Source organism: Centrocercus urophasianus, unplaced genomic scaffold (genome assembly GCF_019232065.1).
Source record: "Centrocercus urophasianus isolate 14NV4802_14NV808 unplaced genomic scaffold, USGS_Curo_1.0 seq_40, whole genome shotgun sequence".
NCBI lineage: Eukaryota > Metazoa > Chordata > Aves > Galliformes > Phasianidae > Centrocercus > Centrocercus urophasianus.
In genome coordinates this window covers 5063223-5081475 of record NW_024884978.1, presented here as the reverse complement: position 1 = coordinate 5081475, position 18253 = coordinate 5063223, and the positions used below count along the sequence as shown (strand labels likewise).

The window sequence follows — 18253 nt, the reverse complement described above, 5'->3', positions numbered from 1 at the left end:
TTATTTCTCATGCCATATTTCTGTTGACACAGGCCTAAGTCAGTGGGCAAAGTTCATGCTCATGAGGTCGTTCTCACTTTTAGTTTCGGAGAGTTTTTTCACTGCCCGAAAGCCGAGTTATCAGGAGGGCAGCATAATGTGGACAGGAGTTTGTAGTTCTGTAGTTCTTGAGTAGGGTGGAAAATAATGTTGCCAAAAAATGCCCATAGCTCTGATCCTAAACCCACACTGTTTCTGGGACTGATTTACAGGCAATCTGAAGTAATAATGTGGATGCATTTTGCACTGCTACTTTGGCTGTGGGTGAAGGTTATGAAAGATCTGGATGGCAAAAAAATAGATTGACTGTAAACAAGGGCCTGCCCTTAAATCTTGTCTGACCTCTGAACGCTCGGTTGTTTTTTTGAGGCTGCTCTTTGGTGAATGAAGAACAGAGAAGAGGTTTCACCAGACACACATAAGTTCTCAATCTGTCTTTATTTTCATTCATCAGAGTCTGTATTTAAGACCCGCAGAATTTAAGCCCCATTGCTCTCCTAAGTGCTTTTCAAGCAGGCATCTTCTGTGCAGTGCATGCAGCTGTTGGTCAGACACCACATAACTGTAATCCTCTGTGTGGACCTTGTGAAATGCTTGTGGATGTGCAAAGCAGCTGTGGGGATAAGTGTTGGTGTGGAGGAGGCTTGGCAGTGGGTGCAGTGGGTCTTTCTTGAACTGGCTCTGCACATGAGGATGGGACCTTTGCTAGTGCAGAGGTGAGAGCATTTTAAGTAGCATCAAGTAAAGATCAGCCATTGCACTTCTGTGGCACTCCTTACTTGAGACCGTGAGCACCTGAAAGGGGAAATAGTGTTCATTTTCATCGAGGCAAAGTAATGTTATTGCTTCCATTTTCAGTAGTGGGAAAAAGTGCACTGAAATGGTGCAAACCTGCGGGCCTGTCCTGCTCTTCAGTACTGAGAGCTGCAGGAGTGTGGTGTTGCAGGGCAGCAGAGTCCCACGAGATTAGCACAAGTTGGTATGCTGGATGTCAGCACCGGGAGCAAACAGAATTAACCTCTGCTGGCCATCACAGCGACTACCAGCATCATGATCCATTTGGACGCTGCATGTACAAAGTGTACATTTGGTTCATTTGTGAATGGCTGTGGGTGTGCTGCTGGAGTGCCTGGTGCTTCTAGGGCCTTTCTGTGCTGCGGGGTGCAAGCTTTCTGTGCTGTGGTTGGCAGGCAGTGGTGAGGCTGTGGTGGTCCTTGACTGCATTTTGAACTTACATGCAGTGTAGGTCAGCCCTTGCTGCTCTTACATTCTTTTACCAGCTGCTACTGAAATCTCCCAGATAAAAGTCCCACTTTTTAGCATGCAGCATCCACTGGCAGGTGCTGAGAAGTACCAGCATGTTTCTGTAGAGCAGTAATGCAGCTTGTTAATGAGTTTTCATTCTGTTCTCTATGGAGAAAAAAAGCAGCAACACAAAACCACCTCCTTTTCTTTGGAAGCTCATAGAGATGTTGTGCAAGGAGAAGTCAAAACAGAAGCTGGAGAGAAAAGGCTGAAAACTTCCACGTGCATTGCAGCTGCTTACTGCATCTTTGCCCAGTCCCATCTCGCCGCAGCCTCCGTTGGCTCAGGCTGAGACGTACACCTCCAGGAGCCCCCCGACGGAGTGCATGCGGTAGAAGACGCTCAGTGGGAGGCCGAAGTTCACAATGGCAAACCAGGTGGAGTAGCCGTAAAATGACTTCTGCAGCCCGTTCTCAAACACGGGGTGAGCCCCAAACGTGGGCATGATCCACAGCTACAGAGGCAAGGAAAACAAAACAACAACGCACACGTCAGGGGGTGGCAAACTTGCACTGTCATCTCAGTGCTGGCGCAAGGAATTGTAGGAATATCGCAAGAGCAGCGGAGGGGTTTCATTGTGTGGGAAGAAGAGGAGAGTTACACTGCTGACTCCTTGCTACAAGTCAAACGCTGTTAAATTCTTGGGACCCGAACACTAAGCTCACTCTGCCCCAGGCAGCTTCGTCTTTCCACACAATTTCACTTGGCCAATTGCTTTCCCTTTCTTAAAGCTGCAGTGAAAATTGATGTTTATTGAAGATTCTGAAGTTTGCTTTATTGGGTGAGTTCCAATGCTGGAGACTTGATTAAGAGGGCTCACTGCTGGTACCTCATGTTTCCCCAGCTGTTTCATGAAGCACCATTAGTGAGTCTGACAACTCCCTGGCTTTTAAGGATGTATTGGCTGCCTCCTTCCCATTCCCAGAAAGCCTTGCCATGTTTGAGGTAAAAGAGGGAGCCTGAAGTTCTGGGAATGGAGCATTAATGAAGAAGCAGCCTTGTCTCAACTCCCTAGAAAGAGGAATCCTAGTGGGCAAAACTTTTCTGTTCACAGTGGCGGCCCAAAAGAAAGATGCACATCTGTCTTGGTATCGCAAGTTAGCAAAGCTGTGGTGTGGCAAAGAAAGCAGTACTTACTATGATGTTGCAAAGAACCAAGAAGAACGAGATCTCCTTTAATGCTTTCCTCTTCCAACTCAGGTGAGAGTAGGTGTGGATGTAGGACAGGGAAACTCTCCGGAACTCCTGCCCGAGCTCCAGCACGCTCACTCGCCTCTGCTCGTGGGCTTCGCGGCTGTGCTCTTCGCTCACTTCTTCCTCCTTGCTGGGGGAGGTCTGTGAGTGCTCCTGATCGCTGCTCGGTGTTGTCACCCCTTCACCAGGCAGCTCTGGGACTGCGGAAAGCTGCCCAGCATGCGTTGTGTGCTGGGCCTCTGCTGCTACGAATGGCTGCCGTTGGAGCCCGTCGATAATGAAGATGTTTTGGGTGATATACTGAAAGATGAGGAGGACGGAATGGGACAGGATGAGGCTGTTCAGCATGTCCCTGGGGTTGGTGGCCACGATGGCGACAATGGAGAAGTAGGACATGGCAATCTGGCCGAGGGCTGCTCCCATCAGCAGCACCACATCCAGGCTGCGGGTTGGGTTCTTCAGTGTGTCCAGCTCCCTTTTTTCCAAGGTGTGGATGACTGTCCCAATAATTGCGACCACGCACATCAGGGGCAGGAGCACAATGTAGTAGGAATAATACAACACGAAGACCTGGTAATTGGGAGCTGAGCCTGTGGCCTGGATCTGGTACATCATGAAGACACAGATCCCAATGATTACGGCGGCAGCACCCAGCAGTGGCCCGAAGACCACTCCCTGGAGCTTGAATTTGGGCTTGACGTGAGCAATGTGGTGGTGGCTGATGCGTCGCCCCACGTTCTTCCACATGACGTACAGCACAGAGCAGCAGATGAGGCAGTACTCGGTGTTGAAGGGATAGAGCAGGATGTAGCCCTTCTGGAAGACTTTGCAGGTGGTGGTGTTTGGGCACGCACACGAGTCTGTCTCATTGCCTGGATGTAAGGAGAGGAAGGCAGCTATTAGGAGGGAGATGGTCAACATCCGATAACGGGGGAGCCTCAGAATTCTGAGGAGCTGCTTGTGCTGTCTGAATCACTGCGACTGAGGGCTGCTGTGCTCGCTGCGTCAGCTGAACACGAGCAGGGATGTGGGGAAAGGAGCCTTGCCTGCCAGGCGCTGCTCCACCTCTCGAAGCTGAGACTCAATCTCCATGTGGATGGAGTCATTGGTCACCGCCAGCAGCCAGAGCAGAAGGTTGGTGGCAATGGTCAGCATCAGCCCGCATCTGGAAGAGCAGAAAGGTGCTTTTATAGCCCTGTCTGTGGTGATGGTTTATGACCGGACTGTGTGAGCACATGCACTGCAGTGCCGCCCTTTGCTCCTTGCTTTCACGTGTAAGGATGTGCACAAACGTCGTGCTTTTGGCTCTGCGCTGTGCGTGGGCAGTAGTGTATGGCTTTCCCTTTTGCGGAGGAGCAGAACAAGCTCGCTAGTGACACCAGCTTGGGCCTGGATGCAGCTGTGGGAAGGAAGGTGGGGGGACTCCCGGTGATGGGAGCAGGGCAGCCAACCCCATGGAGGAGTCATTTCATGAGCAGTGGGACGATGTTTGGGAACGAGAGAGGAATGAGCTTTGTAGCAGATGAGGGTGTGAGTGCAAACCGAAGGGGAGAGCTGGAGTGGATGGAAGGAGGATGGGTCTGCTCTGATCGTAGCCCAGGTCTTGTTTGTGCCCTCTGGGTGAGGGCAGGTGAGGGTCTAGCAGAGATGAGGAGAATAACAAGCAGAGAGAAAGAGCTTCTTTAGAGAAGCAGGAAGATTCTTTCCCCCCCCCCTTCTCATACCTGGTGAGGTTGTGCTGAACTTGAATGCAGTCCTTAGAGTGATGCCATAAGAAAAACGCCTGCAGATCAATGACAAGTACAGTGTGAGGGGTGCAGCTGGCAGTGCTGCATGCGGGGGCAGGGATGGGCAGTGCAGAGCCACGTGGCCGCCTGGCAGGAGCTGTGTGTGTGCCTGGGCAGCACTGGAACAAGTGCTGCCATCCTCACGTGGCTCCAGCATACCTGTGCCTGCACCCATGGCAAAGGAGGGTGGGAATTCTACCTGTGAGATGCTCCTGAACACAAAGGGTTTTGTTGGGGATGTATTTGCGTGCAGGGAGGCAGGTGCAAAGATATTCCTGGGATGTTTCCTCTTTGGTTTCCCTATTTTGTTGCTGTAAACCAAACACCTGGGTCCTGCAGTATGTCACTTAGTACCAGGTGACATCTTTCCAAATCGTTTTTGTCTCTCAATCTGGCACATCAGGTGTGCACGTGGTGTCATTTGAAATGGTATTTGCTACTTCAATGCCTATGAGAACACCCCGCTTGCTCTCACTTTCCTGAGCGTCCTCACTTCCCTCACCCCAGCAACAGAACAGAGAACGTGCGAGCTGCTAGGAAGGGGGAATGTGCATTACCTGCGTGGCAACAAACAGGATTTCAATGCTGGGGAACACGATTTCCACTTTGGATTTGCAGTTGATTTGAATGACGCTGAAGCCGATCTGAAAGACGTTCAGGAGGATGCTGAAAGTGCCAAACAGCAGCAGCGACCCTGGGCAAACAGCAAAAGCAGAAGTGAATAAACAGAGATGAGTTTGTGGAGCATCCAAGTGTGGATGGGGAGTGAGGACTCCTGGTTCTGAGCAGGGCTGCTGTCTGATTGGAGGCCTCCTGATTTTGAGACAAGGGGAGGAAGGGCAGCCTGGCTGCTGAGCCTGGCGTAAGGTGCTGGGACAGCACAAGGTATTTCCTGTGCTTGGACAGCAGGTGGGAATGGGGTTTTCAGCCTTTTCTGTGCGCTCTGGAGTGGTGGGGGTAAGAGGATGGCAGGTGATTGGTTTCTACCTTCTGAATACCCTGGAGAGAATGTGAGGCTGGGGCTCTGCAGCACCGCCCTGCAGAGGTTGGGACCTTTCTGCTGCTCCCCCCTTTTCTCTCTGACTATCTGCACAAGGTCTTTAGGCAGCTTTCAGCTTTCTTCCCTTCACTTCTCCACACTTAATTATGAAGGCTTGCACTAGTTAGAATCTTCCTAATAGGTAGAGGCAGCGTTGTTTAGAAAAGTGGCATCCCGCAAAGTGTGAGAAAGCTCCCAGGGAAGCCAATGTCACTCTGGGATGTGACTCACAGGGCAGAAACCTCCCGCCATGCTACTCTGTGAAAGGAGAGCAGCACAGGGCTGCTGTGCTCGGATGCTGAGCTGAGGCTGTGCTTTGAGAAGGGACTGCAGCGTGGGGTTGCTCAGGAGGATGGAGGACAGCTGAGTTCAGGGCTCTCCTGGCTGCTCTGCTTCCTCCCTGTGGCTCAAGCTGTGGCCTGGAAAAGCCCTGACTCCATCTCCTGTGGCTCCACGCTCTTAGTGGCAAGGAAAGAACTTCTGTATTTTCCAAGCGCTGGGAAGAAAGGGAAAGGCATGGGATGATGAACTAAAGCAGGGTTTACCCCTAATCCACACTGGCCCAGCATGGGTGTCCCGGTAGAGCACAGCGTGCGGCTGCCGGCTGGTGCCCAGCAGGTAGTAGATAATCCAGCACAGGCACAAGACCTTGAGGATGGACAGAAGGATCCAGACGTCCGCCAGCGTGATGGCCACATGGTTGAAAATCATACTGCTGATGAAAGCACTGCCCAGAAACACTACGTTCAGGGCCAGCAGCCCTGAGAACAGCTGCCCTGATTTCTGAGCCTGTCTGTCCCTCTGCTGCACGGAGCAGTGCCGGTACAGCCACGACTTCTCATAGTGGATCGTGGAGGTGCCTGGAGGGGCTGAGGCCAACCTGCTGTTGCAGTGGTGGCAAGGCTTTTGCTTGGAGGCTTTGTTGCCTGGCATGGCTGGGCTCCCTGTGGGTCACCTGCAGAGAGAGGGGTTAAAGGGGAAGGAAGGTTATAGAGAGAGTTGAGTGAGCGGGGAAAATAGATCAGGGTTTAGCCCAGGTTTGGGGGACAGAGTCATTGTAGAGTAGTGGGAAAAAGGTCACATTGCCAAAAGATGTCAATAAACACGGGTGTTAAAAGAGGTATTTGATGACTGCCCCACCAGCACTGGGAGTTGCTGGGATCAGAGGTGCCAAGTTTCCCATCCTCACCTTTCACACCTCCACACACAGCCCCACGTTCAGGTTTCCTCCTCTCTGTTGCTCCAAGAGTTATAGATGGGAATGAAGAGCAAATTCAGACCTGCTTTAGAATTCAGAGCTGTTTGGTTCTGACTGGTGGGGACAACCTCCTCCTTGTGCTTACGGGCTCCTTATATGGCTGCAGAGATCGTGACAGAGCTGACGAGGGGAATAAAGAGTATTTGTAAGTTTATCCAAGCTGTGAGGAAAAGACCCAGCCTGGCTTCCCAGGGGCTGAGAATAGAGCAGAGTTAACGTTTGGTTTTCTTTCTTTTTCTCCTTGAAGCACAGAGCGAAAAGCACAGAGCCATGAGCTGATCCAGAGCATTTTGACGGGCTGGCTCAGATAAATGGCCACAGCCTGGAAGCTGTTCTGTGCAGTGCTGGGAAAGACCTCGCCAGATTTGCCCATGGCAGAGTGATCTCTGGCTGTGAGCAGCGGTGGGGCAGAGCTGCTTCCCCATGGGGTCAGGGTATGGGAGCTGCTTTTGCTTGGGGCTGCAGCTGTGCTGAAAGCACTGGGGATGCGTTGGGGTGGGAACTGTGTACAGTTGTCATGGGGCTTTGAGGCAGAAGCTGTCTGAGAAGGGATTTAAATTTCCCTCTTCTTTAAATTTCCCTTTAAATGTTTCTCTCTTCTTTCACACACACACCGAGATGCTGTTTGCCTTTGGTCCACAGGCTTCAGTGCACTTCTAACGGAGATGGACCCTAAACCCTTCCCTCTTTGCCGCCCAAGCTCTCCTCCTGTTTAGCTCTCACACAAGCACAGAAGCAATGGCTCTCCCCTCTCCTACCCTGCTTTAGGGGCAGGAGAACCAGAAGGAAGCGCGCCGCGGAGGTCCCAGTGCCCGGGCGGTGCTGTGCACTGCAGCTGCTTGCTGAGGCCCCGTGCCCTGACCCGTGTGCTGCTGTGAGCAGCCGGCTGTCCTTACCTCCCAGCCGTGCTGCTGCGATGCTCTGCGCCTCTCCTGCCGGGCTGAGGTGCCGGCAGCGCTGCTCCCTGCTCAGTGCGGCCTCTGCTCCGAGACCATTGATTTTCTTTTTCCACCTTGTTTACTTTGGGTCTATTATTGTCATTACATTAATTAGTCAGCGAGACGCTCTCGTCTCTGACAAGGGCAGCCAATGGGAAACGGCTCCTTTATGCACCTGCTGAGTTGCCCCATGCCAGCAGCCTTGGCACAGGATGTGCCAACTGGTAAAACCACAAGCCACTGTGACTAATTCGTGCCATGGCTTCAGCAAATTCAAGGCTAATCTTGTGGTGTGAGCTTGTTCTGGGCTACAGAGATGGGAGCACTTAACTTTGGCTAACATCCACTCGTGGTCCCCGCTCCTTTGTTTCCAGGTAGTTCTGAAGGTTTATCTCTGGTGTACCACTTCTTTGTGTCTTTACCCATGGCACAGGTACCCCAACTGCTCCAAAAGACAAAGCCTGTGGTCCAGCCAAAGTGTGGGGACTGCATCAACTTGAGGATTTTTGGCAGAGAGGTGGCTGCTTTGGGGGATGGCTCTGAGCTGTAAATGTTGACTCCAGATGCTCATGTGCAAACCCCCTGGGCTCAGCCATGCGTTGGGAATGCTCTGGGTCCGAGCTGTGCTGTCACTGTTCCCTCTCGTGTCGCATTGATTTCTGGTTGGGATTTGTGGTGAGCTGATTGCTCTGGTTGTGCAGCTCAAAACAGCGGATTGACATTTCTGAGTGAGCCTGGCCTGATGAGAGGAGGAGCTGACTGTGTCCCAGGATGAGCCCCCAGCAGCACCTTGCTTCCTGCAGCTGCCAAACACGTGAGCTGGGAGGTGAGAGCTGGGAAAAGCTTTCAAGAGCCCAACAGCGGGTGGAGTGGGTGGGGGAGCACGGGTTATCGTGCGTCGGGATGTGACGAAAGGGATGGAAAACAAGAGCAAAAGGGGCCCACTTCTTCTAGGTGAGAACGCCCACAGGTGACGGAGCAGCCGTCAGCTGTGCCTCAGCTGTGCCGTAAAGCGGTGGTGTTTAATGTCCAACCCAACCCTCGGCTCGTGGGGCAGAGCTGGGATGCTGTCATCTGATGAGGATTTTGGGACTCCCCACGGGGAGATGCCCCAAAGCGTCAGCAGCTCCGTCCCGCTGGGAGGAGCAAGGAAGCGCTGCTCTGCCGCTCCCTGAGCACCACCGGGCTGTCCTGGGCTGCTGGCTGCTTTCGTGACCCCACCTGGGGGCTCTGTAGCAAACAGGGATCTCCCAAGAGCTATTTGCTGGGCTCTCTGTTGAGCAAAGCCGATGACTCGCATGTGGGGCATTTGCAAATCTGGCTGTTTTTCAGTACTCATCAGTCTAAATTAAACAGAGCTGGGAAATGGAAGCCAGGAGTCTGTATCCTGGGGTGAGGAAGACTGGGTGAAATCAGAGGTTCTTCCATTAAAGAAGGGCCTGAAGGAAAACACCAGGGCTGGGAGTGTCCCTGCAGTTTTCTCCAACAGGGCTGTGCATCAGGGCTACAAAGAGGAGCTGTACTTCAAAGCCTAGTGTGTCTTCTGGCTTTGGAGTCCAGGTTAGAGTCAGGGCTGTAGGTCTGATCGCAGCTCCATGCTGAGCCGTCACAGGGGCAGAGAGAGGCAGCGGCTCAAGCTGTGCTGGGGGAGGTTCAGCTCAGCTGTTAGGAAATGCTGCTTGGAAAGAGTGGCGATGCAGTGGCACAGGGAGGGGTAGGGGAGTGCCCTGGGGGTGCTGAGCCTGCGGGGATGTGGCACCAGGGATGTGGGGGTGGTGGGCTGGGTGGCCTCGGAGGGCTCCTCCAACCCGAATGATTCTGCGATTCTCAGAATGGCAGGTGTTTCAATTAGATGTATTGAGCCAAGTTTAACAAGAGATGCAATCGTTAAGCAGGAGCGGGGCGGAATGGGAAAGGATGAGTTGAGCTGACTGGGTCAGTCCCGGGCAGTTCCAATCACTGTGTGGGAGCAGCTGCCTTCACTGGGAAGCTGAGGGCAAGCAGCTGAATGCTATCAGTGATGTTTGCCCCTCTGCTATCAACAAGCTGCTTATTGGCGTTATCTGTGCGCTTAGCACTAACAGCATCCAGGCTGGGCCAAGCGGATCTGTAAACAGGAGCCAAGGAGGAAGGAGGTTGGTGCCCAGCGGCTGTGTTTGCCCAAGGGCTTTCTGAGGAATGCTGTGTGCCTTATGGCTCCCGGGCCAGCCCACACCCTTCCTCCTTTCCCTCTACTGATAACTGTGACAGTGACGTCTCCTGCAGGGCCGGTGGGTGAGCACCCGCTGGGGTCACCTCAGAGCTGGGCAGGTTGAGCCCTTGAGGCTCTGTGCTGGTAATGCTCAGCGCCGCGTTTTCCTCACTGGTTGTGTGGATCTTCCCCTGAATCCGGGTGCTCCTGGTGGGAGATTCAGCGTGGCTGCACCCCTGCAGAGCGCTGTCCCAGCCCTGCCCTGGCCCTGCTGTGCTCCTGCTGCAGGCCTGAGCCCCACTGTGTTCTGCAGCCCCATCCTCACCCCCTGCCCTGGGACTTCTGCCCGCATCCACTTCCAGCTCAATACAGCTTGATGCAAGACAGCAATGATTAACTTGGATTCCTCCCCTGTCTCTGACACGCCTCAGAGCAAATCACCCCGATAAAAGACTTCTTTTTCCCCTAATAAAACAAAACTCGCCCTCAAATAACAGATGATTAAGAAGCAGAGGATGGAATGGAAAGCTGTGGCAGCACTGGGATGCTGACTCAGGTCGTTGCCCATGTCCTTTCCTATGACCTTCCCTGCTCTTTTTGGAGCAGCACTTTCTGATTTCCTGTTCTTCGCTGCCTGTCCCCATGCAGGCCCCGCATTGACCTTGGGCTGCTGGATTTGTGTTGGTGGGTTCAGCTCCCACTGAACTCATATGACATGAGAAGCCCTTTGAAGCCCTTTGCTTTCCTGCAGCTCTTCATTTTTTGCCACTTAAGCAGCCTCCTGGAGGAATGTCCTTCTCCCCATTCAGGTGCCTCAGTGTCCCCACCTCCAGGAGTGGAAGAAGGAGCCTACAGCGGTGCTTTCTGCAGGCATCTGTCCCAGGGACACACGAGCAAAGGACAGAACAGCTCTCAACTGATGGCATCCCTGCATTTCCAGGTACTGCATCGGGCTGTCTTCCAGAGACAGACACTGCTGTGCCCAGGAGCTGCAGTGTGGGATGGAACAGTTTGCAGCATTCTCAGGGTTTTGTTTATCCCAGTGGGGTGTCCTGTGGTTGGGTGCTGTGGCTCCTGCTGCCCTGTAGCCTTGCACCAACCGGGTTGGTCTTTTGAGGTCCCTTTTAACTCAAGCTGTTCTGTGGCTCTGTGACTGGGTGCTGCAGTGGATCTCCCCCTGCACCCGTTCAGCCCCAGCAGTTACTGGTGCCCAGGCTGGGGAACCTGAGGTGTGATGGAGGAAACCAGTTGTGCCCCCATGGAGCAGAGCTGTGCTTGTAGGAGGTATTTCCCCAGAGCAGTGTGGGGTAAAGCAGCGTAAGGCTGTACGTAAGAGTGACGTCCGTGCACCACGTGCGTCTCATTCCTGACGTAACCTGTGGCTCCTGCAGCCAAAATGGAGAGAGTTTTTGTTTTAGGGAAGGTAATGTTTCTGGGCAGAGATTTTATCCTTACCAGGTCAATGCTGAAATAAGAGCCAGTCCGTGGGGCCGGGAGGGGCAGTGGGGCAGCTCCCAGGCCCATGGAGGGGAGGACCCACCTGAGGAGCTGCATCCAGGCAGTCCCTGGGCGGAGAAGTTAGGAAAACCACTCTGCTCAATGCCAGGTATCCCAAACTGCTTTTATTTTTTATTTTCTTTGACAGATGCGCACACACACACCTGTAGGAAAAGACTCAATCTCTGCCATGGCTGGAGCACTCTTCATTTGAACAATAACCACGGATGTGCTGGGGTGCAGGCAAAGCACAGCGGTGCCCTTGGGGCACACACCTCTCCAGGCAGTTTGTGCTCAGCCCCAGCTCTGCTTGGGCGCTGCGCAGTGCAGTGAGCCCATTCCTACCACCTGTAGCCCTGGGTCACGGAACAGGAGCTGAGGAACGGGGTCATCCCTGAGGTCCTTCCCAACCCAACCCGTTCTGTGATGCCACAGTCCACAGGGAGCTGCAGGTGCCCAGAGGTGCGTGCTGGGGCTGTGTGCATGGGCCCCGAATCTTGCAGGGCTGGAGGTGCATTGCAGTCCTACCTTGAGGGCACAGGAGGTGGAGGGGAAAGTGGTAGTGGTGGGATGATTTCTGCACTGCAGGGCACAGAGGGACCCTCCAGGAGTTGAGCATTACAGTGAACATCAATAAATAATTTTGCGTACAAAAAGGTTCAGCTATTAAAAAAAAAGTCATCTATTTAAAAAAGAAGAGAAGAAAAACAAACCTCTTCATTGTGCTCCCTCGCCCCTATGATCTTCACGGCTCTTGAGCACTGATTCAGGAAAATGAGGGGGGAAAAGTGCCAGGACAGCCCTGTGCTCAGCCCTCCCATATTGGTGCAGCCGTCAGCACCCCACCCTGCTGTGCTGGGGGGCTCAGCGCGGCGGTAGGGACAGGCGAGGCAGAGGGCAGACAGAGCGTTCCCAGAGCCTTTGGTGGCAGCGGTGGTTTTTCACATCTGCGGGGCAGTGGGCGGCTTCTGACTGGCCGTACCAGAAGTGCTCTGGTTTCCCCTTGCCGTTCGCTGCTGAGCTGACCCCTCTGCACAGGCAGTGACTGCCCGTGTGGCCAAACACTCCTGGGAAAGTAAAGCAGTGACGTGTGGGGTGAATGGGATCGAGGGAGGAAGGTGATTCTCTGCATGAACTGAGGGTAATTACCATCATCTTACTCTGTTCCTTCTTTTTTTTTTCTTTTTTTCTTTAAGGTCTAAGAACTTCAAACACACTCACGTGCACATCCACACACACATAGCAAAAATAAAATCTGGAGCTACATTGAGATGATTTTCACTGACAGTTCAGAAATGCCCCGACACTGCAGGAGGACACGATTGAGGCAGCGGTGAGGAGCCCTCAGGACGTGGGGACGAAGGGGGGTGGGTTGAGGAGGTTCTCATCTTCCTTATGAGAGCGTTCATCAGGACATGATGCAGACCTCCAGCAAACTGGCCACTGCGTGCATTCGGTAGAAGATCCCAAAGGGCAGGCAAATGTCCACGATGGCCGGCCACATGGAATCACCATAGAAGTTCAGTTCTGTGTCATTGTCAAAGTGGGGCCGGGCACCAAATGCTGGCATGATCCAGAGCTGTTTGAGAAATGGGAGAAGACCCTGCGGTGAGAAAGGCGTATAGCACAGCACAAACCTGCACTGACGGTACTGAGAGGTGAGAACCGCCTGGGCCAGGAGCGCGGGTTGGCGTCAAGATCGGGTACGGCCTGCTGTCCCCAGAGAACCGCAATCTGTGCCTCAGACCGAGCGCCAAAGCCCTCGCTATGGACGCGGCTGGGCGCGCTGCGCTCGCAGGCAGCGGCTCCTTGGGTGGAGCAGGCAGGAGCAGGGCTGAGCTGGCAGCAGCTCTGTGTGCGCAGGCTTCCAGGCTGTGGGTATTGAGAAAAGCTGTGCTGCCTTTTCTCCAGAAAGCCCACACTTTACCTCAGGCCATTCTACATAGAAACATGGAACGGTTTGGGTTGGATGGGACCTTGATGACTGTTTGGTTTCAGCCCCCAGACTAGATGTTTTCTTTGGATCCACCCAACATCTTATATTCTTGTTGACAAGGGGTGGCCTCTGCCAGCATAGCCTAAAACACCTGAACGCCAGGGCAGCTGCTATTTTAACCGATGAGGGAATTACAGCTGCCTGCTCTCACAGGTACAAACAAACCTGCTGCTTGTGTAGTAGAAGTGCAGAAATGGCAGTTTTTGTATGGGCGCACAGATACTCCTCCTTCGCGCTTGCTTCCCTCCTCCCCCACCCCAAGGAGCTCTTCTCTCTGCATGTACTCACTATGATGTTGCACAGCAGGAGGAACATGGAGATCTCCCTTAAGAGCTTCCTCTGCCAGTTCATCTTCTTGGGGGCCACGAGGGACCGCACGATGTCGGACGGCTGGGTGCCCTCAGTGCTGGGGGCAGGGTTCGGTGCCGACGCGCTGCCACTGTCGGGCACCCGGAGGGACACCGCATTGACATTGACGAAGGTGAGACCGTAGAGCTCCTTCTGGTGAGAGCTGTGCTTGTGGTCCTCCTTGGGGGGCTGCCGATGAAGGCCTTCAATGATGAAGATGTTCTGGAAAGTGTGCTGGGCGATCATGAGGAGGGCGTAAGTGAGGTTGAGCGCGCTGATGGCGTCCCTTGGCGTGCTGGCCACGATGGCTACGATGGAGTAGTAAGAAATAGCGTACTGCCCCAGGGCAGCCCCCATCAGCAGCGCCACGTCCAGCGTCCGCGTCGGGTTCTTGTGCCGGTCCATGTCTCTCTTGTCGAAGCGGTAGATGACAGAGCCTCCAATGCAGACAAGGGACATCAGGCCCAGACAAACAATGTTGAAGATGTAGTACATGGTGAGCGCTTGGCTCTTCTTGCTGGGCTCGGTGCTGGAATTTACTTGCACCTCATAAACAATAAAGACTCCCAAGCCGCCCACCAGAATGATGAGGCCCAGTACAATGCCCACAAAGAAGGTTCTTCGGAAGAGCTTGAACTTGAGGTGCTGGACGTGGTGGGAGTGGTGGTCTATAAAGCGCCCGACGTTCTTCCACATGACGTAAACCATGGCGGAGGCGAACAGGCTGTACTCGATGTTGAAGGGGTACAGCCAGAAGTAGCCGTTCTTGAAGATCTCGCAGATTTGGCTGTTGCAATTGCATGCTTCTGTTGAGCCACTTCTCATTCCCACTGAAAGAAGACGAAAGCACAGACACAGCGGTGTTACAGCGGGAGCCAGCACTTGTTGGCAGCCCCAAAAAACCAAATACTTTGGGTCAGAGAAAACAAAGCCAGCAAAAGAATGTGACCGCTTTGGAAATGAGGACACATCTACTTCAGCTTTCTGGTATTTGTGTTTTTCCAAAGAAGCCAGACGGGCAGCAGGTTGGATCTTTCTTTCCCTCCTTTCTTCATTCCCATTCCACTTATCCAAACCCCTCCACCTTCCTGACTCTTCCATCTATTTGTTAGGAAACGAACGTTATCACCTGGCTGCTAACATAGCAGCTCTAGATGGGCCTTCTGAAAATGGCTAAAACCTGATTTTCAGATCAATCCCTGGATCAGCTGGCTTCACAAATGAGGGAATTACCTTTCAGGAGCCACCTGAACAGCTCCTCCGTTGTATTTTTATTCAGCTTTGAATGCGCTTTGTGAACAGATTCATCTGTCACCGCTGACATCCACACCGCTAAGTTTGTGGTCAGAGTTAGCATCAAGCCACACCTGCAGAAAGAAGAGATGATGAGATCAAGGCCGTGGCTCTATGCCACATCTCTCCCATCCACATAGCAGATGTGCACGCAGTCAGAGGGGCTGCAGGAACTGCCACAGGAGGTTTGTGGACGCTTTAGTGGTCAGGGCTGTAAAGCCCAAACTTTTCTTATGCTCCTCTCACTCTCTTCCTACCTTGCGTCCATCTTCACGAGAATTAGCAAAGCCCAAATCCTCTTGTTGCTTTTGAACAACAGAATGGATGCATAGGTTTGAGTTGGTCTCTGGTGTTGCAAAAGTGGACAAGATCTTATTTCTTGTTTAACCTGAGGCTTACCTCAGGTAAGCCTACTGCATCTTTGTCTTTCCCAGGAAAGAAGAAGTCAGCTATGAAGGGTTTTACTTAGTGCTAATTATTTATTTCATACTAATCTGTTTGAGTAACGCTCAAATCCTTGAACTGGATCCCAGCTCTGCTCAATCCATCGATCATAAGCCTCAGCTGCTTGAGCCGGGACTTGGGGCCTGCTGGGTGCTCAGCAGGTTGAATTTGGGCAGATGGGAATTATCCCCTTGTTGCCTCTCAGCTGCATGAGTGCAGACACGAGGTCTGCAGAGACCTCCTTCCTCTGCATCAAAGAGCAGCAGTGCTCACCTGGTAACGTTCAGGTGTACGTGGACACAGTCTTTGGCAGAGATCCACAGGAAGTACGTCTGGCAAGGACAAGAGGAGAAACAAGAAAGCTTAGCTGCAAGAAAATCATCATTCTGAAGCAGGGATCTCTTTCACTTTGTGGCTGTTAGCCCATAGTCCTGCCCGTTTCGTATGCTGGCTGTTCTTTCCTTGCTCCTCCTGCCCATTGCCTCTGCTCTGCCCATGCCCAAACCCTACTCCCACCTCAGTTGTTGAACTCTTCCTTTGGGGTTGGAGCGTCTTCCCTGGGACAGATCAGCCATCTCACCTGTACAACCACGAATATTGCTTGCACGATGGGGTACATTATTTTGATTGCAGACAGGCAGCTGTAGAAGCTGGAGTAATATCCTATTTTGAACACATCCATGACGAGACTGAAAATGGCAAATAGGATCAGACCTCCTGTAGAAGAACCAGAACCAAACAGAAGATGTTTGCATGCATAGGCTAATGCAGTTGGATGAAAGGAAGAGGATGAACTATTGCCATGGAGAGGCTTTATTTCTACCTCAGTTTTCCTTTCCCACCACCCAAGGCATCTTAGCACCTCACGTGAAGTATTTCTGGCTGGAAGGGATTTTGGAAAGTCATCCAAGTCATTTCTCTGCTCTGACTGGAGCTAACAGGACTTGCAAGTCTGGGGAGGAAACCTGGTATTATAAAGTACCAAGGGCCATCGTGGATAAAGCGAGACTGGGCAGCTGAGGGTCTAGGAGCAGATGATACTACTGCCCCGCACAGGGGAAGGAGGTTGTGTCCCTGCTGGTTGTTCCTTTGTGTAACATTTAAAGCTCACACGAACTGCTCGTAGAACCATAGAATCATTAAGGTTGGAATTGACCTCTAAGATCATCAAGTCCAACCACTGACCCATCCCCACCATGCCTGCTAACCACGTCCCTCCGTGCCACATCACCATGGTTCTTGACATGCTATAGCCTGGATATGCCATCTTCTCAATGCCTCCTGCACGGATTAAGGAGGAGAAGGATGTATTTTGTAAGTACACACTGCTTGGAGATGAGCTATAATAGCTGTGCTCAAGGAAGTTTTATGGAGAAGACGTGATTCTTGGGCCTGACAAAACTATGTAAACTGTGAAATTAACTCAGTGCTGTGCTAAATTGGAGTTCCCCTGCTGGGAAATACATTCAAAACATTTCAAGAGGTTTGAATGAGCATTAGGTCATCTCTGACGCCTCGTGGTCTCACCTCCAGCCCTCATCCCCAAGGTCCTACCTCTCAGCCAGATGGGTCCAGCGTGGGAGTCTTTGCAGAGGATGGCATCTGGGCGCCGGGAGGTGCTGATGAGGTAGAAGATAATCCATATGATGACTATCAGCATCATGACAGTCAGCAGGAAGAAGACATCGTAATCGTGCACGGCAATTCTCTCAAAAGCCCCACTGCTCACCAGCGTGCAGGCCAGCAGGGCTAAGTGCACGGCCAGCAGGATGGAGAACATGCGGCCGCCCTTCTTCCACACCTCCTTGGAGCCTGGAGTGGAGGGCTGGTGGGGCTGCGGGCTGAGGGACATCGTCGGGTTGGAAGCCAGGCTGGCTTTGTCGTCCTTGGATCCGCAGCCCATGGAGTCGGACCGTCTGATCTCACTGTCCTTCCGCGCGGGCTCTTCGGTCATGGTTCAGCTGAGGGGGAAAGCTGCTGGGAGAAGAGACCGTGAGCATGAGGTCACTTCATTTTGAACAGCCCAGGGCTGGACCAACGTGAGACGTGGTATGAGGAGGAGAGAACGCGTCAGCGGAACGCCAAAGTCTGAGACAGGAGGAGCAAGAAGAGGAATGAGCTTATATTCAAACTGTTTCTTCCCGGTTCCCCTTGCTTAAGATGCTTTTGCACGGGCAGATAACAGGTCTGTTTAACAAAGTAATGCCTAATTTGCCATGCAACGTATATACTGATGTTTGTTGATGTAAGATACTGGAAAGACACCAGCAGAGCACTCCCAAGATCAAATATCCTGGGGCAAACGTCCAATGTGGTTTGACTTCTACATGCCAACCACTAAACGTTCTGAGAAAAATTGTCATGCTGGCTCAGGAGAAGGCCAGGGAAAGGTGAGAAAACCCCGGGAGCCTTCAGAACATCACTGTGGTTTGCAGCAGTTCCTGCAAGAGTGACGTGAGCCACCTCTGCCGGCCCTTTGTGCCAGGCTCAGCACCTCAATTCCCTGTGAAAAGCCTGAAACAAAGCAAAGCGACTGCTCAAACCGAGCATTGCACCGACCTGCTTTGCTGCCTGGAATCCAATCCCTGCTCTGCTGGGCTGCTGGAGAGGTTTCCCTGTTGCTGCAGCTCGATCAGTCAAAGAATTTATACCCGCTGGGATGTCTCTGTGATTTATACCATGGCTGGAGCTGACAGCAGTGCTTCATGGACTTCTCAGGAAAACTCACACGATCCATTTTGGGCAATTGCTGGTTTTGGGGAAGTATGAGAGATGAGGAGATAAGAGTTATTTACCTGAGGAGGGCATGAGGTGAGAGCACTGCTGAGCGTGGCATGACCGCTCGGCTGCAGGGTCACGGCTGCCATATGCAGAGCAAAGCCACCAAACCAAGCGAATTTCACTGCAGCATCTCTCACCCCTCG

The 18253-nt window shown here is 52.7% G+C and overlaps 2 protein-coding genes and 1 long non-coding RNA gene across 4 annotated transcripts; 1 reads left to right on the top strand and 2 right to left on the bottom strand.

The window, feature by feature from the left end:
* Positions 1-458: 458 nt before the first annotated feature.
* On the bottom strand, positions 459-7683 carry OTOP3 (otopetrin 3). The gene is made up of 8 exons (XM_042833043.1): positions 7519-7683; positions 6554-6742; positions 5910-6319; positions 4883-5019; positions 4263-4321; positions 3585-3703; positions 2482-3410; positions 459-1798 (listed from the first exon to the last, which is right to left on the bottom strand). The coding sequence occupies exons 3-8, from the start codon at positions 6295-6297 to the stop codon at positions 1628-1630; spliced, it is 1803 nt and encodes a 600-aa protein (XP_042688977.1). The 5' UTR covers positions 6298-6319; positions 6554-6742; positions 7519-7683; the 3' UTR covers positions 459-1627.
* Positions 7684-10112: 2429 nt separating this feature from the next.
* Positions 10113-11706, top strand: LOC122168047. The gene is made up of 3 exons (XR_006171146.1): positions 10113-10307; positions 10561-10691; positions 11397-11706. It is a non-coding gene; the product is annotated as an uncharacterized LOC122168047 (long non-coding RNA).
* OTOP2 (otopetrin 2) lies at positions 11348-18078 on the bottom strand. 2 transcript variants are annotated; one of them, XM_042833094.1, is made up of 7 exons: positions 17889-18078; positions 16884-17306; positions 15910-16046; positions 15603-15661; positions 14826-14959; positions 13533-14422; positions 11348-12827 (listed from the first exon to the last, which is right to left on the bottom strand). In XM_042833094.1, exons 2-7 carry the CDS (start codon positions 17281-17283, stop codon positions 12657-12659), a joined length of 1791 nt encoding a protein of 596 aa, XP_042689028.1. In that variant the 5' UTR covers positions 17284-17306; positions 17889-18078; the 3' UTR covers positions 11348-12656. The 2 variants fall into 2 exon arrangements, with proteins under 2 accessions (XP_042689028.1, XP_042689027.1); XM_042833093.1 differs by having other exon boundaries at positions 16884-17303.
* Positions 18079-18253: the final 175 nt, after the last annotated feature.